Source organism: Nannospalax galili, unplaced genomic scaffold (genome assembly GCF_000622305.1).
Source record: "Nannospalax galili isolate Female #2095 unplaced genomic scaffold, S.galili_v1.0 scaffold342, whole genome shotgun sequence".
Lineage (NCBI taxonomy): Eukaryota > Metazoa > Chordata > Mammalia > Rodentia > Spalacidae > Nannospalax > Nannospalax galili.
The window spans coordinates 2967850-2990413 of record NW_008349359.1 but is presented as its reverse complement, the minus strand read 5'-3'; the positions used below and the strand labels follow the sequence as shown (position 1 = coordinate 2990413).

Genomic DNA, 22564 nt, shown 5'->3' with positions numbered 1-22564 from the left:
GAGTAGAACCTTTTCACCCCAGCTTTCCTGTCCTGAGGAGCCAGTGCTTTTGTCTGTTTTGTGTCTTGATAAAGGCATTCTGCACAAGCAGCCCCTGAATGTGCTTCTGGTGGCACACTCGAAAGCCCAGGCAAAGGTGCCCAGAAAGTCAAGAGGCCCAAGTAGGGAATCCTCTCCTGTGTCTTTATCCTTAATGACTAAATAAGGAGAAATGGAAAAAACCAAAGCTGAAAACTTCTGGATGGGTGGCCCAGAGCAAGCTACCTGGAAGACCTGGGGCCCTAGCTTCTGCTTTTCCTTTTGCAACAAGCTCTACTTGTTTATCTCTCTCAAACAGATGCATTACAGACATACATGTTTTCTTTCTATTATCATATCAACCCCTAAGCATCTAACAACTGGCAGCTTACAGTATTTAGGGCCTAAGATTTGGAGTTGGATGTGGGTCTCCTGTTTGAAGCATCACTTGTTCTAGAGTTGTCCAGATAACATCTCTGAGGGGCTCTTGATGTCACTGAAGATTTGGGCTTTGAGTTTTCTTCAGGGATTTCTCAGCTGGAAGATCTTCCCTGGCATCTCACTTCAGCCTGACAGTCAGAACCCTGCCTTGGTCTCCTGGCTCAGAGATAGAATAAGAAAAAGGGTCACTCCCAGCAGCTGGTCTAGAAGATAGCAGCAGGGTGTAGGAGAGAGGATGTCCCAGCTCTCCCAGGAGTGGCGTGAAACTTGTTATTTACAGACTTTTAAGCCAAAAGAAGTATTCAGTTGTTTCATGTCTGAAGATATATTTGGAGAGGGAGTCCAGAGACAACAGTTCAAAGCAAGCATTTCTTATGCTCAAGTGGATTAGAGTAGCCTGCAGCCATGGGACAAGGTGAGCCAAGCCAGCTCTTCACAAGGCTTCCTGGGCTGTGTTTTCACTAAAGGAAGTAGGATGGTGATGGAGATGATGGTGGTGTGGGTGGTAAGTGGGTAAGAGGGAGGTGATGGCGGTGTGGGTGTGGAGTGGGGATAAGTGGGTAATGGGGAAGGAGGTGTATGGAGTGAGGGAGTAAGTGGGTGCTGTGGAGGGAGGTGATGGTGGTATGGGTGTGGAGTGGGGGTAAGTGGGTGCTGTGGAGGGAGGTGATGGTGGTATATGTGGGTGTGGAGTGGGGATAAGAGGGTGCTGGGGAAGGAGATGTATAGAGTGAGGGAGTAAGTGGGTGCTGGGGAGGAAGGTGATGGCAGTGTGGGTGTGGAGTGGAGGTGTATGCTGGGGAAGGAGGCAATGGTGGTGTGGGTATGGGTAGGTGGTTGTACGGCAGTCAAGAGTTGCAATGATGGTGGTGGCATGGTGATTGTGGCTTTCAGGGATTTTTATTATTTCAGGCTCATCATCTAAGTGTGCTGGGCTGTGATACAAATAAGAAACACCTGAAAAGCATGAGGATGTCATTGACTCAAAGTCTAATGGACGAGAAGGGGCGGTAGGAGTCAGAGAACACAACCAAAAGGGGCAAGGGCAGTCATAAAGCATAAAACCAAGCAGACTGGGAGGATGCAGAAACTCTGGGGGCCTCCACTGGGTCTGTCAGCATAGGTGAAGGTCTGAGATTCCAGGTACTTCTGAGAAGCCCTGACTCGATGTTCTCATCCTATCATTGAGAGAGCAAACACCAATTGGGAAAATGTGTTTGGAACACTTCTGGGCAGAGGATCCAGGCATGAAATAAACACAGTTCCTCAGGAAGCTTACAGAAAGGGGGTGAGTGGAGAGCTAAGCAGGTGATGCCTATAAAGCAGGTGAGTGATGAAGAGAGGGGAGCAAAGTACTACTATGGGAGTGCAGAGGACCAATCGCCTCCTGAAGGAGCAGTGAGGGCTTTAGAGGTAACGCCTGGATACTGAAGGGAGTAGGTGTCTTCCAGGTGAGAGGACACAGAAGAAGCCTTCCAGACAAATGAATTCTGAAGAGCAGCTCTTTCTGTGACACTGTGGTTACTGTGTGGGCTCAGTACACCAGGACTCAAATCATGTGATGATTCACCCTTCCACCACCCAGTCCAGCTGGACAAGCTGTAGAAAGGAATCATTGCTAGTTTCTGGCTGCTGCTGCAGCTCACTTTATAAATCCCAGCCTGGCTGTGGCTATTTTATCAACCAGCAAAACCTGAACAGCCAACCCACTGGTGGGTAAGAGGGAGACAGGGCACAAAGGACACCCAGAAGCACCAGGACTAGATGTGCAGGGAGGGTTCACCCATCTTCATATTCAACACCATCAGTTTTTCCCCAGTATTATGTCATTATATAATCATATATATATATATCATTGTATCAGCTCCATCGCAATAACAGGAAAAGTAGAGAAGGTGAGCTATTTTCCTTGTTTCTCCATTCTTTCCCTCTGTTCTTGAGCACTAAGTAGGAGGGTTGGGAGCTGAAGGAGATATGATGGGAGTACTCTGCACTTGTCATACAGTGTCCTAGAGCCTAAAGGACTTTGTGTCAGGCTTCAGATCACTTCCCTGGTGTAGGTTAGTTCCTATTCTATACCTGCAAGCAAAAATCACAACTTCTCCCTCCCAGCTGCTGAGTCCATGAAAAACCTGCAGGCTGGGGCTGGAGTGATGGCTCAGTAGTTAGGAGTATTTGTTGCTGTTCTTCCAGAGAACCCAACTGATTCCCAGCACCCACATCAGATGCCTCACAACTACCTGTAACTCCAGATCAAGGGGATTTTATGCCTGATAGTCTGTCATAATAAAATGGCAAAACTGACTCCATTTTGTTCTGGCTGACTTTTCTTTTACCCTGTGTTTTTGCCCAGCCATTGCCACTGCAGCCCACCAGGCAGAATGTCTCATGCAGGTAGTATCATGGAGTATATTGTTTCTGCAATACTGGGAAACTTACAAGTAGCACCTTAGCAGGTCCAGATAAGTACATCCTCCATCCCAGGTATTTCTACATCTCCATGAAGCACATTGTTTCTACAGTTCTGAGAAATTTGTTTTTTCCTAACTGAAACTTTTTGTCAACTGAAAACCTCTTTGTTAACTGACCTGCCCCTGATCTGGTATAACTATGGTGATCTGATATAACTATGGTCATTGGCTTTGCCCCTGGCATGATGTAATTATGGTTTTAAGTTTCATAAACACTGCCATGCTTCTCCTTGGGGTCAAGAGTTCTTTGGGGCATTAGCCCCCTCTATGACCACCAGCTATTAATAAAGGACTCCTAATCTGATCATCACTATGTGGCGTCCCTCTGTGCTTCTCACTATTACAATAATACATTACAGGTGCCATGAGATTGATGAGCATTTAGGTCAAAGAACATACATTCTCTCAGGTGAATTGTTTCTACTCCTTTTTTTTTTTTTTTTTTTTTTGGTCTTTTTGAGTCAGGGTCTCTCTGTAGCCCCAGCTGTCCTGGCACTCACTATGTAGATCAGGTGGCCTTGAACTCACAGATATCTGCCTGCCTCTGCCTCCTGAGTGCTGGGATTAAAGGTGTGTGCCACCATACCCGGCTGAATTGTTTCTACTCTTAATCCCAAGTTTTTCATCTATAAGAGAAGAGAATTTGACTCAGTGATCACAAAATGGGTTCTAGATATTATGACTTTGTTCTTTAAAAGAATGTATGTGGGGCTAGGCAATGTAGCTGAGTTGGTAAAGTGTTTGCCTAGTATGCAGGAGCCCTGGGTTCAATTCCCGCACTACCTAAAACTGGGCATGGTAGTACACACCTGTAATCTCAGCACTTGGAAGGTGGAGGCAAGAGGATCAGAGGTCATCCTCAAACTCAAGGTCATCCTCAGCTATACAGCAAGTTTGAGGTTAGCCTGGGTACATGAGGCCCTGTCTCAAAAAAAACCAGGGGTGTGCAAGATTCTGGATTTTATTCATTGTTCAGATTTGGAACCTGAAAAGGATGTTAACGATAAGAATACGTATTGTTCCTCTAACAATAACGACAGCAATCCCACTGAATGGACCTTAACACGTGTGCGACATTGTGCTAATGTAAAATAAAACAGGTTGAGAGAGGTTGCCTGCCACAGGTTGCATAGCTAATAAGTTGTATCAAAGATTAGAGCCCTGCTTTTGAAAGGAGCTGTCACTTTTACTAGTATCCATGACTTGCCTCTTCTCCAAAACAGCCCTGGGTATCAAGAGCTGTGACTTTCAAGCAGCCAAAAATAATGAGGAGCATCACACCAGGGACATCAGCTCCCAGCACCTCTTTGTGCGGAGGGGGCAGTCCTTCATCATCACCCTCAACTTCCGTGCCCCAGTCCACACGTTTCTGCCCACTCTGAAGAAAGTGGCCCTCATTGCACAAACTGGTATGTGGGATAGTCCTAGATCATTGGGGGTTTGAGGATCTGGGGGGTTCTCTCTCTAGCAGAGGTCTGAAGGACCAAGGGCCCACACTGCAGCTGGGCCTTAAGAAGTCCTGCTCGCCCAAGGGGCTATTGCGAGAATGCTGTAAGATAATGTGCATGATAAATGATATTTATTACGATTCAGAAGTTCTTCAGCAGAACTGCCACTAAGAGAGTCTTTTGGTTGAAGTTTTGTAGGAAAGGCTAAATGGGGGTCTAATTCCGGCTAAGTATAATATTTAGATGGCACTACTTATTGAAGATGCTTCCTCGTCATCACTCTTAATACATACAGCATAGTGACTGTTTATACAGCAGTCACATTATGTACAGCATCATAAATAATCTAAAGATGATTTAAAGTTGGCAGGAAAATGTAATGCCACGGCATTTTATAAAAGATATTCAAATATTCATAGATTTTTTTTTTGTATGTACAGGAGGTCCTGGACCCAACTGTCCCTGGACACAGAGGGATGGCCGTACCATTATTATGCCCATTTTATAGACTGAAACTTTCATAGATGTAGGTCCACAAGCATGGAGAGACTGTGTTCTCCCATCATCCTTTCCTGTTCTTCATTACTGGGGGAACCTCTTTCTCCTCCAAAACTAATTTGCCCCTCCTCCATCTTTTTACTATCTTGACTTTATTACTCTGAGTTGTGACCAAGATGCACAAATGACCTGTTTATTATTACAATTACAGGAGACCAGCCTTCCAAGACCAACAAAACCAGAGCTATATTTCCAATTTCCTCCCTGGGGGACCAAAAAGGGTGGAGTGCAAGGGTGGAGGAGAGAGGTGCCCAGTACTGGACCATTTCTGTGACCACACCTGCGGATGCTGTCATCGGCTACTATTCACTCCTGCTACGGGTTTCAGGCAGGAGGCAATACACCTTGGGCCAATTCACACTGCTCTTTAATCCCTGGAATAGAGGTAAGTTTGGACCTATGCTAGTCTCCACTGCACAGGGGCTAAGAGACCAGAGCTGGAATGCAGCTCCAACAGGCAGCACCTGCCCCAGAGCCTGTGAGCAGCTCTTTTAAGGGCAACACCAGCATTAAATTCCATCAGGTTCCTTTTCAGCCTCATGGTCCTATCTTGGTATCCCCCTGGCAGAAGCAGCCTGGGGTTTCATATAGAAAGCAAAGACTGGTCTTACCATCAAACTTTGGTGCTGGTTCAGGCTGCTTTGGATTTGTTGAGATGCCATAGAAAAACTGCCATTTACTGTAACAGTATAGAAACAAGGGGCTAGAGAGATGACTCAGTAGTTAAGTGTGCTTGCTGCACAATCATGAGGACAGGAGCACAGATCCCAGCTCCCATACAACAAGTCAGATATCCCACAAATGCCTGTTATGTTAGGGATTGGATGCCCTCTTCTGGCTTCTATAATGCACAGGTACGCACATGTACACAGACACAGACACACACCCAGACACACAGATACACACACACACACACACACACACACACACACAAATAAAATATTTTCTTAATTAGAAAGAAACAGTACAGAAATGAGAGCTGGAAAGAAATATAAGAATGAGGTAGCCCAAAGGATGGGCTTCTCTGCCCCTTCCCAGTCTCCCCAATCTGTCTCCAGGATATAATCAGGTTTTGTGGGGTCAGAAGCTTATCTAATTTAGGGGACATTTTAAAAAACATTTTATTTATTATTTTTATTTTATGTGTATTTATTTTATTTTATGCGTGTATTGCCTATGTGTAGGTAAGTGCACCTGTGTCATGCAATGCCCACGGAGGACAGAAGAGGCTGTTGGATCTAGGGGACACTTTTTTAGAAAAATTAGAAAAATAACACAAAATCTTGAATTACCAAATTCCTCCACCAATGGGGCCCATGGAAGGCATCCGTATTAGTGATGGTCCCCAACCTCAGCTTCATCAGCTTCACAGGAAACATGCCTGATTTTGTGTCTTTGCTTCTCTCCACTTGTTCATTTTGTTAAGACAGGTCATAGGGTCCTCTCCATACTGACCTGTATCTGATTGGAACCTTATAGTTCAGTTATCCCATGAGTGAACTCCCCTTGGATCATCACCTCCTATGGCCCAACTGATGGCTTCCTCTGGCAAAGTGCAGCCCTGGTTGATGTTGGGCCTATTTCATATAGAAAGGCTGAAAGACATAGTTGGTTCACCTAAACTAGTGCACAATGGGGCATCTTCCTTGCCTTCCCATTCTAAAGATCGAGTCTGTCTTTCCTTTTTAAATCTCCACATTGATCCTACAGACTCTCTGAAGGGTTGATTCTGGACAGTGGAAAAGTTTCTCATGGCTTTCCTGTCCTCATGAAACCAGATATAGGGGTCCTTTCCTTTTCAAGAATTTCACTGATAGCATAAAGGGCCCCTTTATAAGACAGGGCTGGGGCACCAGAGGAAATAATGAGGAAGGAAAAGAATCTCACCAGGTTCCTACAGACCCATGTCTCGACCCAAGTCCCAGATTCTTTCTCCTGGATACCCAAAGCCAGTGGACTCTCTACTTCTCTTGTCCAGGGTGAGAATCTCAGTACCCACCTCCTACTTCAGGTAGTCTTGTCTGTCTTCAGCTCAGTCCCTTTCTTTGTGCTGCAAGGGGACAAGGAGGTGGAAAATAGATGGGAACTTGTGCCCCACGTAATTCTTTGTGGATTCAGGTCCCTTCAGCTAAGGGAGGTCCCGCATTTCTCTACATACTGACAGAACGATCTTCAAGCTATCTTTTCAAAGCTGACATTTCAGTATACCACAGATGACAGATTCAGGGTCCACATCTAGAGTAAGGCCCTGGAAGCCAAAGACCCAACCTTGCTGTTCTAGAACAGTGCTGGTAAGGAGTCCACAGTCTTAATACCACTGCTAGGATTCTTGCTCCATTTGTATGGACTCACCTAGGGAAGGCGTCTATCCCCTCCCACCCACCCACCCCTTCTATGTGTGGAGGGGATCAGGCAGTAGGAGCTCTTCTCTGTTTAAGAGAGCTTCAGAGACTTGGTCATCTGTTTCAGCACACTTGAACTTAGGTTATCCTGGATTCAAAAGGAAACTTGATATCATATAATGGATGTCAAAGCCCTGTTCATAGCCAACAGAGAAGAGGAGAGTGATGATTCCTGTGTTCTTTGTAGAGTCCCACAGATCCTGGGAGAAACACCTCCCTGTAAAGTGGTTTTCAAAGTGTGGTCTAGTTGATTTCCTAGAGAGCATTCAGGATGGATGGTCAGAAGTCAAGGATTCCCTGAATTTATGATTCTGTCATTTTTCAATTCCATATTTTTCCAAGTTTTCTGACTTCTACTACCCTATCCTTCTATTTCTTTGGGTGTCCTTATCCCAACTGGATGCCTGAGAAATTCTGGAGTGCTATAACCCAAAAGCTGTTGGATGGTCTAGAAGTCCTTCAATGGTCCCAGAAACTAGACTAACACACTGCCCCACCACCAGGTCAGAGAGCTAGGATTCAGCAAGCAAAGCTGACCCCCACACTACTCCCAGCTTCCTAAAGTGAGCAATGGCCTCATTAATACCAGAGCTGAGGAGATGGCTCAGTGGTAAAAAAGCATCTGCTCTGCAAGCCTGACAATTTGAGTTCAGATCCCCCAGAACTCACATAAAACCTGGGTACAATGTGCCTACTGGGAGATGGGAGGCAGAAACAGGAAAATCTCCAAGAGCTTGTGGGCCAGATAGCCTAGCTTACACTGTGATAAGGAGACCCTGTCACAAACAAGGCAGAAGGTGAGGATTGATACCCAAACGTCCTCTGACCTGCACTCATGTTCTCTCTCTCTCTCTCTCTCTCTCTCTCTCTCTCTCTCTCTCTCACACACACACACACACACACACACACAAAGATATCCACCTCTTCATGATGCCCAGCTTAACTCTTTGGTGAGGGAATCAGAGGGGCACCAGAAAAAGACTGGTGGTCCTGGACCCACTAGATCTCTCTGGGCAGAAGTAAAATACTCAGATTTCCACATCCCCAACCCCTTTGTCCCTTCCCACCCTGTCTTGCCCAATGCACCTCTTCCCTCTGTTCACTCCAGTTAATCTATACTTAACTGCTGTTTTTTCATTAGTTTTGTCACCCCCCCCCACCCCCCCCAAATACTTTTTTTGCTACAAATTGATCTTTTGAGAAAGACTCTTTTAACAGGTCACCGGGAAGTACCTTTGGATGTCCAATTTCTTTTGGGCCAGTATGGCTCTGATAGCAAACCTCTTCTGGGAACCATTAGGCTTTTAAGGTTGGCTTGTTCTGTCTGCCTGGCTGACCATGAAGGCCACACCCTGACTGACCCAGCGTCTTTGGGCCAGGTCCTAGAGTAGGCAGTGAGAGAACTTCCTCCTTAGTCTTCATTAGGTCCAGAGCTGTAGGGAAGGGCTGAAAGCAAACCTTACCTGGGAAGCCTAGATAGGACAGGTCTGGAACCCCTCAGGCCTTCAACCTCTCCTGTTTCTTGCCAGAGGACGCTGTATTTCTGCAGAATGAGGCTCAGCGCAGGGAGTACTTGTTGAACCAGAATGGCCTTATCTACCTGGGCACAGCGAACTGCATCCAGGAAGAGCCCTGGGACTTTGGTCAGGTAATAGGGAGCTCTAGGAAAGAAGAAGGGTATTAGCTATCTCATAACCTTCAACACGCAGAACAAAGCTGGTAAGTCCAAAAGCCCTTGATCAAAAGGCCATTTCTTTGGCTCATGGTGCCTCTTTTCTTTGGGCCACACTGAACCACCCTCTAAAAATCCATGGCAAGTCTGGCTTCTGTTCAGTCCCCTCTGTCCTTAGAATAGAGACCAATGCCTGGCCTGACACCCAAGGACACTCTGCTTTCCTTACCCCACAGGCCATCCAATGTTCCAGCTCCAAGGGTATATAAGCTGAGTATTCCCTCTGCTTGACTAGCTTCCCTCCCTTCTCCTGGAAAACTACTTCCCCAGTCCCCAAAGAGGCCATGTCACTATGATCTAAGATCTGAGGAGATATCTTATAGCCAGGGGTTCTCCAGAGTAGGAACTGCCTTGGAATCTTCCATACCTGGCTCAGTACTGGTAGGAGCATTAGGAGCTCACTAAGTGGGAATGAAATGAATTGAAATGATACAGTACTGATCCTCAAGAGCTCACACCATATTGAGAGAGTCACCCCATAGAACAAAGGACTGGATGCTGGGCACAGGGCCAGGTGATACAGTGGGAAGAGGAAAGAGCCAGAACTCCCATGGTGAGCAATGAGGCAGGAGAAGACGTAAGTTGGGGAAAAAGACAAGGCAACAAAACTGTCCTGTGGGACAGTGCCTGGCCTGGAGACCCTTCATCTGGCCCTGTGTGGTCCCTATAGTTTGAGAGAAACATCATGGACCTCAGCCTGGACTTACTGAGTGTGGACAAGCATGTAGAAGAGTGGAACCAGCCTGTGCATGTGGCCTGCGTGTTGGGCACCTTGGTGAGTATGAAAGTGGGGGCTGGGAGGGAGAAGAGATGGAGCAAGAGACTTTGGATGGAGGGAGTCCTACTTCTATGGCTCTGGAAGTCCTCAAATCACAAATGATTTCAGGGTGTGGGGACAGTTTCCAGAGAAGACGCTGATGGGAGATAAGAAGAAGACAACAAGAAAAAGAGATAGGTTCAGCCCAGTCAAAGCCAGCTGAGGGTGAAAACTGGCCTTCCTCCTCCCAGTCCTGACCTAGAAGCTTAGATCCCTTGGAGGGAAGGCATAAGGCCTGTCTTTCTCCATACTGATATGGTAATCAAAGGGACTTTAAAATTTTATAAATGTTCCTAAGAATATGCAAACTACAAGGTAGCTTAGCATTTTCCCTTACCCCTAAAAGTCCTCTCAGAGGAACAATGTGTTCATTTTCTCTCATGCCTCTGTCTCCCTCCAAGGACCATAGTGAGGTTTGAGGCCAGTCTGTAAGAAGGAAGAAGCTTGAGCAATGTGGCCTCCGGGCCTATGACAAACAACTTTGAAGTCAGAGCAGAGGATGCTGAGGGCCAGTAGAACCAGACCCCAGTGTGGGACAGCTTTCATGCTCTACTCTGTGGGTGGAGCTGGATGGCTGATTTAGGAGGAGTCCTGGGCCTGGCTCTGAGATTACAAAGTGGTGGACATAGGCAGGAGCCCAAGAACATGCAGGTTTAACAAGCCCCAGGTGGTTCAGTTCCATGCTTGGGGAACTACAACTGAGCCCTCCTTATTGCTGTCTGGAAGATGTTCTGGCACAGCACCCCCGACTAACAATCATGTCTGCCAAAACAGCTGCATGCTCTCAAGAAGAAGAGTATCCTGCCCACCCCACAGTCCCAAGATACCCAGGAAGAGACCTTGTTGTACAAGCGACGGGGCAGTGCACCTATCCTGCGACAGTGGCTCACTGGCCAAGGGCGACCCGTGTATGAGGGTCAGGCCTGGGTGCTGGCTGCTGTTGCTTGCACAGGTACAGGATAGGTGATGCACAGGTCAGTCTTTTGGGCTGCTGTAGCATCTGGCCTGCATCTTGAGTTGTCCTTTGGCCTCCTGTGAGGGAAGCAGGCACTGCCTCTGCTCCACAGCCTTCCCTACCTTTGCCACACTGACAACTGGTTTCCCCACACCTTCTAAGAAACCAACTTTCTGACCCAGCAGCTGTTTCTCTTCCCTTTCCACAAGGCCAAGCCTGTTTACAAACTCTGCTCCCAAACTCACTTTCACCCAGAAACGTTCCCTACCATCCCCACAGAGTGATGTCCCTTCATCTTAAACATCCACCCTGTGCTGCTTTCCCATACTGTATAACCTGCACTTCTTTAACCACCTCCATCTGCCCTGCTCTTGGGCATCAGTTTTGATTTCTCTGCCTTGGCTCTTCCTCCTTCCATGATGTCACCTGCCATTTAAGACATATCTTATCCAGAAGACACAAGTTCTAGCCTTACCAACCTGTACTCCCTGGTCCCAGCCTGGGGCTTCTCTTTCCTTCTGACATTCTGCGTCTCTTCCATGCAGTGCTACGCTGCCTGGGAATCCCAGCCCGGGTTGTGACCACATTTGCCTCTGCCCAGGGCACTGCTGGAGGCCTGCTGGTGAATGAGTACTACAACGAGGAGGGACTCCAGAATGGAGAAAGCCAGAGAGGCCGCATCTGGTGAGAAGCCCAAAGGAGGTGGGGTTCCAGGAAGAGCTCCAAACAAGTTCCATGTGCATCCCCACACTGGGAGGGCCCTGGGCTAAGAGCAAGTCTTCTAGACTCTTAAAGGCAGGCTGTGGTGGTCAATGGTGGGGTGCACACCCTTCCCTAAGAGTGTTGCATCTTCCAATCTCCATGGTAACAACTCGGCTAAGCAGCATTTCTATCTAGAATGTCTTCTACACTCCTTTTTTCCCCCTTGAAATTTTGTCTTTGCTGCTTTTAGGATCTTCCAGACATCTGTAGAATGCTGGATGAACAGGCCTGATTTGTCCCAGGATTATGATGGATGGCAGATTCTGTACTCAAGAGCTTCAAGTAGAGGTGGAGGTAAAAGCCTAGGGGTGGGTTCAGGACCAGCCAGAGCTGCAAGAGCTGAAGGGGTCCATTGGAGAGGATCTAGAAGCATGTGGTCCAAATGGATCTTCATCCTCTAAAATAGAAGAGAAACACAAGGAAGGATGGTGGTCAAATGATGCCAGCAGGCTCAAGGGAGTAAAGGTCAGCCACCCCATCACAGACTACACAGAGATCAAGTCCATTTAGAGCAAAGGGCAAGGAAGCGCCATCTCAATGAAGGGCAAGGGTCTTAAGATGGCTGGTGGATATTCTGGGGCAGGGCCTGGCAGAGTAGGTAGGACTTCCAAGGATCTGGATGTGGACAGAGTAGGTCACAGAATAGGCTCAAGCCCAGAGAAGGAAACTTCAGCAGTCAAAAAAGGATGGTGCTTCCTTGCCCTGGAACAGAACTGTCGCAAAGCATGAGTTCACTGAAGTGGACAAGAAAGGTGGCCATTCTTGTCATATCAGTATCAAAGCTATGTGCTAATTATGCTCCTCTGTCCAGTTTCTGCCATAGGCCAGGACCTAAAAGCATTTATATCACCTAATTCTGAGTTTTAGCTCTGTGATACTTCCTCAGAAATCCTGCTTAGTTCCTACTTCTGACCTTGATCCTGGAGGAGGGAAAATAATGTATGGTATAAGACTGATGTGATATAGCTCTGAACAGAGGTCCAGGAGTGGCTCCTTTGCTCATCTACCTTTCTCTCCCTCAGTCCTGGGATCCTGTGATCTGATCCCAGTCAGAGCAGTCAAGGAGGGGGATCTGCAGCTGGCCCCTGCAGTATCAGACCTCTTTGCTGCAGTAAACGCTTCATGTGTGGTCTGGAAATGCTGTGAGGATGGGAAACTGGAGTTGACCAACTCCAACACAAAGTATGTTGGCAACAACATCAGCACCAAGGGTGTGGGCAGTGACCGCTGTGAGGACATCACTCAGAACTACAAGTATCCTGAAGGTATTGGCCAGCAACGGGAACCAGCCTTTTTAGCACCTGAAACAGCAAGTGAGGGGAAGGGAATGAATCAAGGAGATGCAAGCCAGAAAGAGTCCCAGTCTTTTCCTCCTCAAACAAAACTAGATTTCTCAACCCTGGTTGACACTACTGTCATTTTGGGCCAGACAGCTCTGTGCTGTAGGGGCTGCACACCATAGGATGTTTAGCAGTGTTGTTGGCATCTGTCCATGAGATGTCAGCGCTCTTACCCGAGACATTTCCAAATGTCCTCTGGGGGACAAAATTGCCTCCAGTTGTGAACTGCTGCTATGAAACAAAGCACTAAATATGAAGTCCAGCCCCAGAAGGCTTTCAGTGTTACTCCTTTCTTGCTCTCTGCCAATATCCCCAACTCTTCCTTAATATTAGCACTGCCATCTCTGTATCTGTCCAAATAAGAAGGCTTATAACACCCTGGAGTCTTCCCCTTCACAATACACTGTCCTGGCCTGACCATCTTCTGAGCTATTTTCCATGGCCCAGGGGCTTCCTTACCTCTCGCCTATAAGATTGCAACTCCAGTCTTCCCTTCACAATTCCCTTTCCCATTTCAGTTTCCAGAATGATCTTTCTACGACACAAATAGCCTTATTAAGTCCCCACTCTAGAATATTCCATGGTCCCATTGCCCTTGGAGTAAGTCCAAGTCCCTCACACAAGAAGATTCAACTCCTTGCAAAACTGTCTTTAGTAACCTGACTATGTTGACTTGTCACAAAGCTTGTTCTTCTTGTCAAAGCCTTAGACATTGCCAAAGCTTTTGTGTCTCTGGCATCTGAGCACAAGTGGCAAATACATTTTAATCCTGCACTTTCATCTGAAGGCGCTAAACCTGCTGGATCAGAGCCTGTTCTGTCTCTTCTATTCTCCAGGATCTCTTCAAGAAAAAGAAGTGCTGGAGAGAGTCTGGAAAGAGAAAATGAAACACATGAAAGACAATGGTGTTCGGCCTCCCAGTTGTGAGCCAGCTGATCCTCTATACCTGTTCTTAGAAGCCCCCAGCTCCTTCCCCCTCGGAGGAGATGGCCAGCTCTCAGTGACCCTGGCTAACCCTACAGACCAGGAGAAGGAGGTGCACCTGGCAATTGGGGCCCAGGCTATGTATTACAATGGAGTCCTTGCTGCAGAGCTCTGGAGGCAGAAGCGGTCCTTGAGGCTAAGAGCCAACCAGGGTAACTCTTTATGGCCCCAGCAGACATCTTGCACACACTTGGCTCATAATGGGCTCCGCTAACAGATCTCCAGAGATGGCCTCTTAGGCCCCTGGTGCTCACACTCCCATTCATTCATTCAACACATATATATTGGGCCCAACAGAGGTGAAAAACCAACTGCAATCAGACAAGTAAACAGACTCATCATAGCAATAAAGAGCCATCTGGGAAGATGAACAGAGTGCAGGACAGGAGAGCATCTCTCCCAGGCTAGAGCAGTCTGCACCAAAATGATATCATGTTGTCGTGAATGAATAGGAAAGAGAAGGACAGAAAAATGCACCAGGCAATCCAGACAGAGGCAACATGCACACTGGTCCCTTCTCTTCCCTGAGATACGTGTTTAATTGGTCTTGGATGAGGTCTAGGCACAAGCACTTTTCAGAAGTTCTCTGTGTATTTTAGGGTTAAGATTCCCTGTAGCAGCTTCCCCAAAGCATTCTCAAATTTTGCCACACATTAGAGTCACCTGGGGAAGCTCTGTGCCGGAGCTACATCCCAGGCAATGAAGTCAGAAACGTCATAGCAGACACAAACATCAGAATTTTTTCAAGTCCTGAGGAATTCTAAACAGGCAAGTTTGACAGACATGGAATAGAGCTTGTCTACAGGACTGTAACAGTCTTCTGACTTTCCCGTCTCCAGGCTCAACATCACTGTGCCTTGTCCAAGCATGGTGTGAGCAGTGTAAGAGCTAAACATGGTCCAGACCATGGACAGTCTTGTATGTCATGCTAAGGAGTTTGAGTTTTGTTGTATGGATATGGAGAGTCAGTAAAAAGTTTTAGCCAGTGCTGTCAGTGTGATCAGAATCCATTTTAAAAAAGAAAGAACTTTCAGCAAGATGGAATGGTAGGGCCAGATCAGAGTAGTTATTCTTAACTTTGGCTGCACATTGAATCACCTGGGGAGCTTTAAAAACTACTGACTTGGGTGTGACTTGGCATTGGGATTGTGTTGTAAAGTTCCCCATAGGAGTCAAACATATAGCCAATGTCGAGAACCACTATATTAAAGGAGGAAGGTTTCATAATAATTGATTCCAGAAACAAAAGCTAGGCTAAGCTAGCAGCACTTAGAATTAAGACATATTAAGTAGGGGGTTAGATTGGACTTGTGAATGTGAGCGTCTGCTTCTGGTTTGGGTGAGTCACTAGAGTAGGGAAAAGAGGGAGCAACAGCTTTAGGAAGAAAGATGAATCCAGTAAAGGCATGTTTTGTTTTCAAAAGCCCATGAGGCACCAAGCATCAAGATAGCCAAGAGGCAGCTGGGAACTTAGATGTAATGTTCAAGATATAGCCTGTGCTGGAGAGCACAGGTAGGAATTCCAGCACAGCACAAAGGGGGTGACCGATTGAACATAAATGAACTTACAGGAGTGGAGGACAGTATAGGAAAAGATGAGGAGGTGAGGAGAGAACAGCACTAGCATTTGGTGGACAGTGTCGGGGAGGGGAAGCAGAGAATAAGGGAGAGGAGACATCTAAGCTGGGAGGGGGAGCCCAGCCAGGTCAGCAAAGAGGTCATGTCAGGCTGAAAAGCATCAGTTGTGAACATGGCCTTGCTAAGAAGCAACAGAAAAAGTGGGCTTTCTGGGGTTTAAACTGATTGAGTTGAGGAAGTACACAGTACAGTTCTTTCTGAAACATGATGGGAAAAAGGAAAGGCTAGGTGGATAGTTGGCCAGGGACACTGGAAAGAGAGAAGGTGGTGTGGTGTGTTTTTGTTTGATTTGAAGATGAATCTGCTTATATGCTAAGCCTCAGGAAAGATGGATTATAACTGACAGTGTAATCCCTGGGCAAATAAGCAATCAGAAAATTATAACTCACACTAATTAAACACTTTTTTATTTGCCAAAATGGTGTTAAGTGCTTTGCACACATAATCTCATTAACATCACAACCTTACGTTGTGTGACACTAGTCCTGGGGAGACATGAACAAAAGTCTACTCACCTCAGATAGGGAACTAACAACATACCAAAGTAAAGTTACCACTAAAATTCAACATGGTGAACCAATGAGTTTTATTAGGGTTACTTACAGGAATGTGGTTGAGGGGTCACTTACAGAAGCAGCAATGACTCAGACTGCTGCATCACCAAAAGCCCACTTTAGCATGGATGACAACAGGAACCTGAGCTTGAAAGATTCCCACTTCACATTTTCTCTAAACAAGAAAGGAGAACCAGAGGATGGGGAAGGGACTATGTAATCACATATTCAGCAGCTACTATGTGGCAAGTTCTGAGAGAAGTACCTCCTTGAAGTGGGCAGAATATAGGAACAATAGGAGCTTACTGTACAACCTGCAGGCAGCTCAGCAGGGTCGGGAGGAGCCTTTGCGGGCAGTTTAGTTGGTCTGCTGAAGCTTTGCCTGGTCTGAAAGTGTCCCTCAACAGTCCTTAGGGCTTTTACATGCTTGGGGAGGGAGGGCTTAGTACATCTGGTCAGTTTCAGGGACCTTCTGAAGTTATTGAGTTGTTTACTTCCTGAACTTAATGAGTTTCCTTGCAGGATGGAATGTTTCACCTCTCCCTAGAACATTGTGTTGACCAAGCTTCCTTCCAGTTGGAGGAAATCTTGGAGGAAATTGTTACACAACACCTTGTGAGGGAGAACCATTTAGTCCCACTTTACAGAAGAGGAAGTTGAGACACAGAGAAGTTGCCCCAGGGTACGCAAGTCATGAGTGACCTATCAGAATGGAGCATAGATTTCAAAAGCACAGGACTTAACTTGGGGGCAGTATATCCCCCTCATAGAGAGAAGTGACAGGAAGGGTAATGTCTATGTTTGAAGGCTGACAACGGGAACCTGAGCTTGAAAGATTCCCACTTCACATTTTCTCTAAACAAGGAAGGAGAACCAGAGGATGGGGAAGGGACTATGTAATCATATATTCAGCAGCTACTATGTGGCAAGTTCTGAGAGAAGTACCTCCTTGAAGTGGGCAGAATATAGGAACAATAGGAGAGAAAGAAAGTGACCACATCTGACCTCAAGACTAGACTGAGTTTATTAGCACAGGGAGGGACAACAGCCTTCCTGCGGGAAGGAGGCTGCGCAAGGGGCATAGGGACTGGTCAGAGTCTTATACAGAGGCAGCAGCTACAAGGGGACTTGAGGGGGGGACAGATGCTGCAGGGAAGACAGGGACTGCAGGGAACCTTTATTTTCGGTCATTCTTGTGGTTTCTCTTGGGAATCCTTTGTGTGGCCCATCTGGACACCCAGCCAGGGGGAAAGAGAAGTCCCCAATATAGAACTGGATGATTGGGGGACCGGATGTTCTGTGGTCAGGGGTCCTATGTTGTGCCAATTTCCTTCAGACCATCCTACTGTTATTAGGCAAGGACACCAGCCTTGCTCTAGTTCACAGGAACTTTTCTATAACCCAGTGTGGTGGCTTGCCAAGAGTGTTAGTAAAGGTGGTAATGAGGTTGGGGTCTTGGATTTGTGCAAAATTTACAGTCAGTGTAAGGAATGAGGCATCTTTCTGGCCTAAGCCCTTCACACTGTGTGTCGAACTATGACTTGATTCTGGTATGTGCACACTTACCCCTTCATACTGACTTCATGTATTGTATGTTTCAGCTTTAAGAATAACCACCAGCCTGTCCTCCTCCTATTTTGAGCGAACCCCACCAGAGAACAGCTTTCTCAGACTCACAGCAATGGCAACACATTCCGACTCCAGCCTCAGCTGCTTTGCTCAGGAAGACATGGCTATTTGTAGACCACACCTTGCTATCGAGGTAGGCATTGCGTCTTCACTGAACTGCTCTTAGCTGCTACCACTCAGGTCACCCTAGAAAAGGAACCAGAGCCCTCAAGTGTCAGAGCAAATGACTATGCTACATACTGATCAGACTCTGCTAGGTTTGCACGGTTTCCTACATTTACTATAAAGGCTTGAATCTCCTAACTTCTTTAGTTCGTTAAGTAAAAGTTCCTAAAGCTAGGATTGGGCCACTTGCTGCCTCCATAATTAGAAGGATAATAGCCCGTGTTTAATTAGAACTTTATGAATATGCCCAAGTATTTTAATGTCCTTTGACAGTTTCCCACAGGTATATAGCACATTCCATTTGTTCTTGTCCCCTACCCTCTCTTATCTTTCTCCTACCAGTCATCCCCACCTTCTCTCTACAAGTCCCTTTTCCACATTCACATCTTTCTGATTTTTTTTTTGTAACTCATTGATTTTGACCAGGACCATCTGTTGGCCACAGGTTTAGAACTAGGCATTGGAACCTCGTGGGCAGTGACTGTCCCCTCCCCAGATTCCATCAGTATCCAAAAGTTCAGGGGAAAGAAGGTTGGTCCCCATGAGACACTCCTGGATCCATGATTGGCTGTTAGCAGGCCCAGTTTTATGCAGGCCCTGTACTGACAACTGCTGCTGCTGTGAGGTGGTGTTTACAATGGCCGTGCAATACCCTGAAGACACTTCCAGCCAATCCCCATACCTTCTGACTCTTATATTCTTTCTGTCCCCTCTTCCCTCATGTTCTCTGAGCCTGGTAGCAATGTCCTGTTCAGGGCTGAGCACTCAATGGTCACTTATTCTCAGCATCCTGAGCAGCCATAAGAATCTGCATTCACCACCATTCACTGTTCGGATAGGGCTGGCAGGGCACTGAAGTGTGCTTCATGCTTTTTGTTTCAATACAGTATTTATGAAGTGAACTGTTCTCATTATTCAGATAAGGAAAGTGATTCCTAGAGAGCAACATGCTCAAGATCAAAAAACCGCTTTTGGTCTAGCCTTCTTTTTATAACTCTACCATGGCCAAAATGAACGAGATCTAGTCCTTGCCTTCAAGGAGCTTATAGTTTGGTAAGAGAGACACATTTTGGACTTCTATGTGTATGTTTTACTAAAAGCATGAAGTCATGGGAAGAAAAGATGATTAACAACTGATGGGTTTGAGGACAATTTCATAAGAGAAATAACATTAATGCTGGACCTTGAAAAGGGGATTCAAGTTTGGTGAAGGCTACTGAAGAAAGAAGACTGATCAGAGAAGTGCAAAGAAAAGGAGCCCGAGATATATGCTGGGGACAGGGAAGTCCCTGACATGGCTGAAATGTCCTTTAGTCAAGCACAGATGAGGGTGGGCAGGTGGGTTGAGTGCAGACTTAGGAATCAACCTGAGTTCCAAAGACAGTGGGAAAGTCTCCAAGGTTCCTAAGCAGGAGATAGGCACTTCCAGAAATCATTAGTGATGTATCAACAATGCGAGTAAATGAAGAAAGATGGGGGAAAGGGAAAGAAGTCAACAGTGCAGATTGGGTCAGGTAGTGAGATGAAAAGTGGATGGGAGAGAAGGGGGAAAACACGCCTGTAGCTCTGCATCCTCAACATTGCTTGTGTGTCTCTTCTTACAGATGCCAGAGACAACAAAACAGTATCAACCTCTTACAGTCTTAGTTAGCATCCATAACTCCCTAGATTCCCCCATGAAGAACTGCACCATCTCCATTTTCGGAAGGGGGCTCGTTTATAGAGAGAGGAGATACAGGTAAGAGACTGTAAGCTTCTCATCCCATTGAAAGATCTCAAATGTTCAGAACTGATTGACTTAAAAATAATAACTCATCTTTGTGTCATGTATATAAAGACAGAGCAAATAACCCCAGAAGTTGAATGAAAGGATTAGGGCTACCAAATGGTCTATCTCATTCTAGAATCGTGTCAACAGGGGGTAAGGGGATAAGGGAGATTGTGTGAGTCCCACATACCCCCCACCTCATCTGAGTTACTGGTCATTAGGAAGAGCCTAGGTATTCTTGGTGAAGAAGAGAAGTTAGGTCTGAGTAAAAATGTACTGTTGTTGTCGAACAGACAAGAGGACAGAGATGCAGGAAGCAGGTTTTTTAGGCTGCAGTCTGGTCCAGAGGACTTAAGTCTCAAAGTCTGAACCCCAAAAAGAAGAAGCATTCCTCTTTTATACCTTAGGCAGTGAGTTACAGTGAGAAGGAAGCTTATATACAGTCTCAGAATTAGGCAAATTATTATAAATTTAGAAAGAAAACAAATGTTAAGAAATCTTCTGTCAGGGCTGAAGAGATGGCTCAGCGGTTAAGAGCACTAACTGCTCTTACAGAAGACCTGGGTTTAAATCCCAGCACCCACATAGCAGCTAACAATGTTGTGTTCCAGGGGATCTGACGCCCTCTTCTGCCCTCCTTGGGTACTGCATGGCACAGGTGTACTTAACACACATGCAGGCATAACACTCATATACATAAAAATAAAATTTAAAAAGAAATTTTAATTCTAAAAAAAAATCCTCTGTCTGAAAACCATTGTAGAAGTCTCCATCTGAGACAAACAGAATTGAGGAAATTTCATCAGGACACAGGCCAGTGGTTCTAGCTGTGTCAGCATTCTAGCCACTAACTTGTCAGCTGAAATTTGCTGACAGAGACGGAGGGAGAGAAAAAGAATTAAAATCCATATTTTCTTAACTATTCCATTTAGCTACATCACTGATACTTCATGAGTTTGTATTTTTAACTTACATAGATGTTATGTCGCCTGTTCTTTCATGCATACATGAAGTCAGTTTTTTTTACTACATAATGCTGCACTGTGCACATCAACTATTTCCTACCACTCCATAGTAATAGGCAACAACCACCTCCAACTCTCTGATTCCACAAATAGTGTTATATTTAACAGCCTCCCTTTTCTTTGCCTGTTTGAAACTTTGGTGATATCAGAGGTTTATGTTCCCGGAAATAGAATTGCTGGGTCAGAGGATATGATCTAGTTTGGCCAGGTACTGTTAGATTTATTAGCAGAGTGGCTGTGGAAGGCTACGCTCCCTCTAGCACTACAGGGCACCTTCTGTATTCTATCTACCCTGGCAATATCCAACTGGTTTCTTTCTAGTAGAATTTTTTCCAACAGAAGGCAGTATCTTTCTAGGGTTCTAACTTGCTATTCTCCATGTTGATTACCCCAGTTCCTCCTCTACAGTCATCTTTATCTTTTCCTACTTTTCTTTCCTTGTTCCTGTCATCATTTCTTGTTGATTTTTTTAAGTTCCCATGTAGTCTAGGTCCCTTACTGGTTTTAGATGTTACATGCATTTTGTCCACTGCATCCTTTATTGTCTACACAGTATATGTAGTTTAAAGTTCAGGATACAGTGCCAGCCATCACTGAGGTCCAATGTGGCAGGTCCAATTACTGAACCACTGCCTCAGCCTCGTGAAATTCAGTCATTCTTGCCAATAAAACAAGAAGTGAGACTGCCAACATTTTACTAGGCTTTATGATCTTCCAGACCAGTTGTGGAGGAAAGGTCCTCAAAGGAAATCAAACATTGCCTCAGTCACTAAATGCTCTACAGCAGTCCAGAAAGCCCAGGTACTACCTGCCAACACATTAGCATCCCCTTAATATGTCTCTGTACTTATCAGTGAAAGATCTAAAAGTATAATGTTTGCCAAACATACTCCCAGTACTGTACCAAGTACCAAACCAGACTGAACCACGTGCTAAAAGAAGCACCAGGTGCAGGGAGAGCACTCAGCAGTTGCTCAGCAGAGAGAAGCTCCTGTCTTCCCTCTCTGGCCACGTCTGGCTTCCCAGCACAGTACTCAGATTTCTATCTCTTCGTGCTCTGCCTCTTAGACAAAGAACTGAGATCAACAGAGCAATGAACCTGGGAGAGAATTAACACCTGTCTCTACCTTTATTTCAGATTAGGTTCTGTGTGGCCAGGAACCATCTTGTGTACCCAGTTCCAGTTCACACCAACACATCTGGGGCTCCAGAGGCTCACTGTGGAAGTTGATTGTGACATGTTCCAGAATCTAACCAGCCACAGAAGTGTCACTGTGGTAGCCCCTGAATTTGCATCTTAAACTTGCAGTTTAGTCACCACTGTCCCCAAACAACCTGTGAAACCACATTCTAAAACAGACATGTTCTCCAGAGGGAAACTCTGCCTATCAAACAGATGAGTCTTCATTAAGGCTGAACAGAACAGTGACTAAGAACAAAGCTAGATTCCCAGAAATCAATATTCATTTTTGTCATGCCAACTTCAGACAGCCAGGAATACCATTTGTCCTAGAATAAACTACTGAGCTTGAGTGACAAAACAAAGCTCTAAAAAGATACTCAGCTTTTCAAAGTGCAATTATATATTTTGACTACGTTTTCAGAATACATTCAGATTTGTGGAGTTCAGATGTTTCACATTTCATTGCTTTTTCATTCATTTATTCATTAACTTGCAGGTTAATTCTTCATTTCTAATGACATAGAATAATATTAACTAAAAATAGAATTTAAAAATACTAAAATTATATTGATTAATACTATCCATGACCATTATTGTTAACAACGCAAACAAGACTGAATAGAGTTATAATAACACAAAACATGGAACCCGAGAGAATAATCTACTTTACTTAA

The 22564-nt window shown here is 45.6% G+C and overlaps 1 protein-coding gene across 1 annotated transcript; it reads left to right on the top strand.

Annotated features, from left to right (window-relative positions):
- Window positions 1-864: 864 nt before the first annotated feature.
- On the top strand, window positions 865-22089 carry Epb42 (erythrocyte membrane protein band 4.2). Its single transcript, XM_008846843.2, has 13 exons — window positions 865-874; window positions 4154-4339; window positions 5088-5321; window positions 8868-8986; window positions 9741-9845; window positions 10662-10839; window positions 11388-11526; window positions 11795-11898; window positions 12627-12869; window positions 13781-14080; window positions 17722-17882; window positions 19519-19652; window positions 21846-22089. Exons 1-13 carry the CDS (start codon window positions 865-867, stop codon window positions 22006-22008), a joined length of 2076 nt encoding a protein of 691 aa, XP_008845065.1. The 3' UTR covers window positions 22009-22089.
- The last annotated feature ends 475 nt before the right edge of the window (window positions 22090-22564 follow it).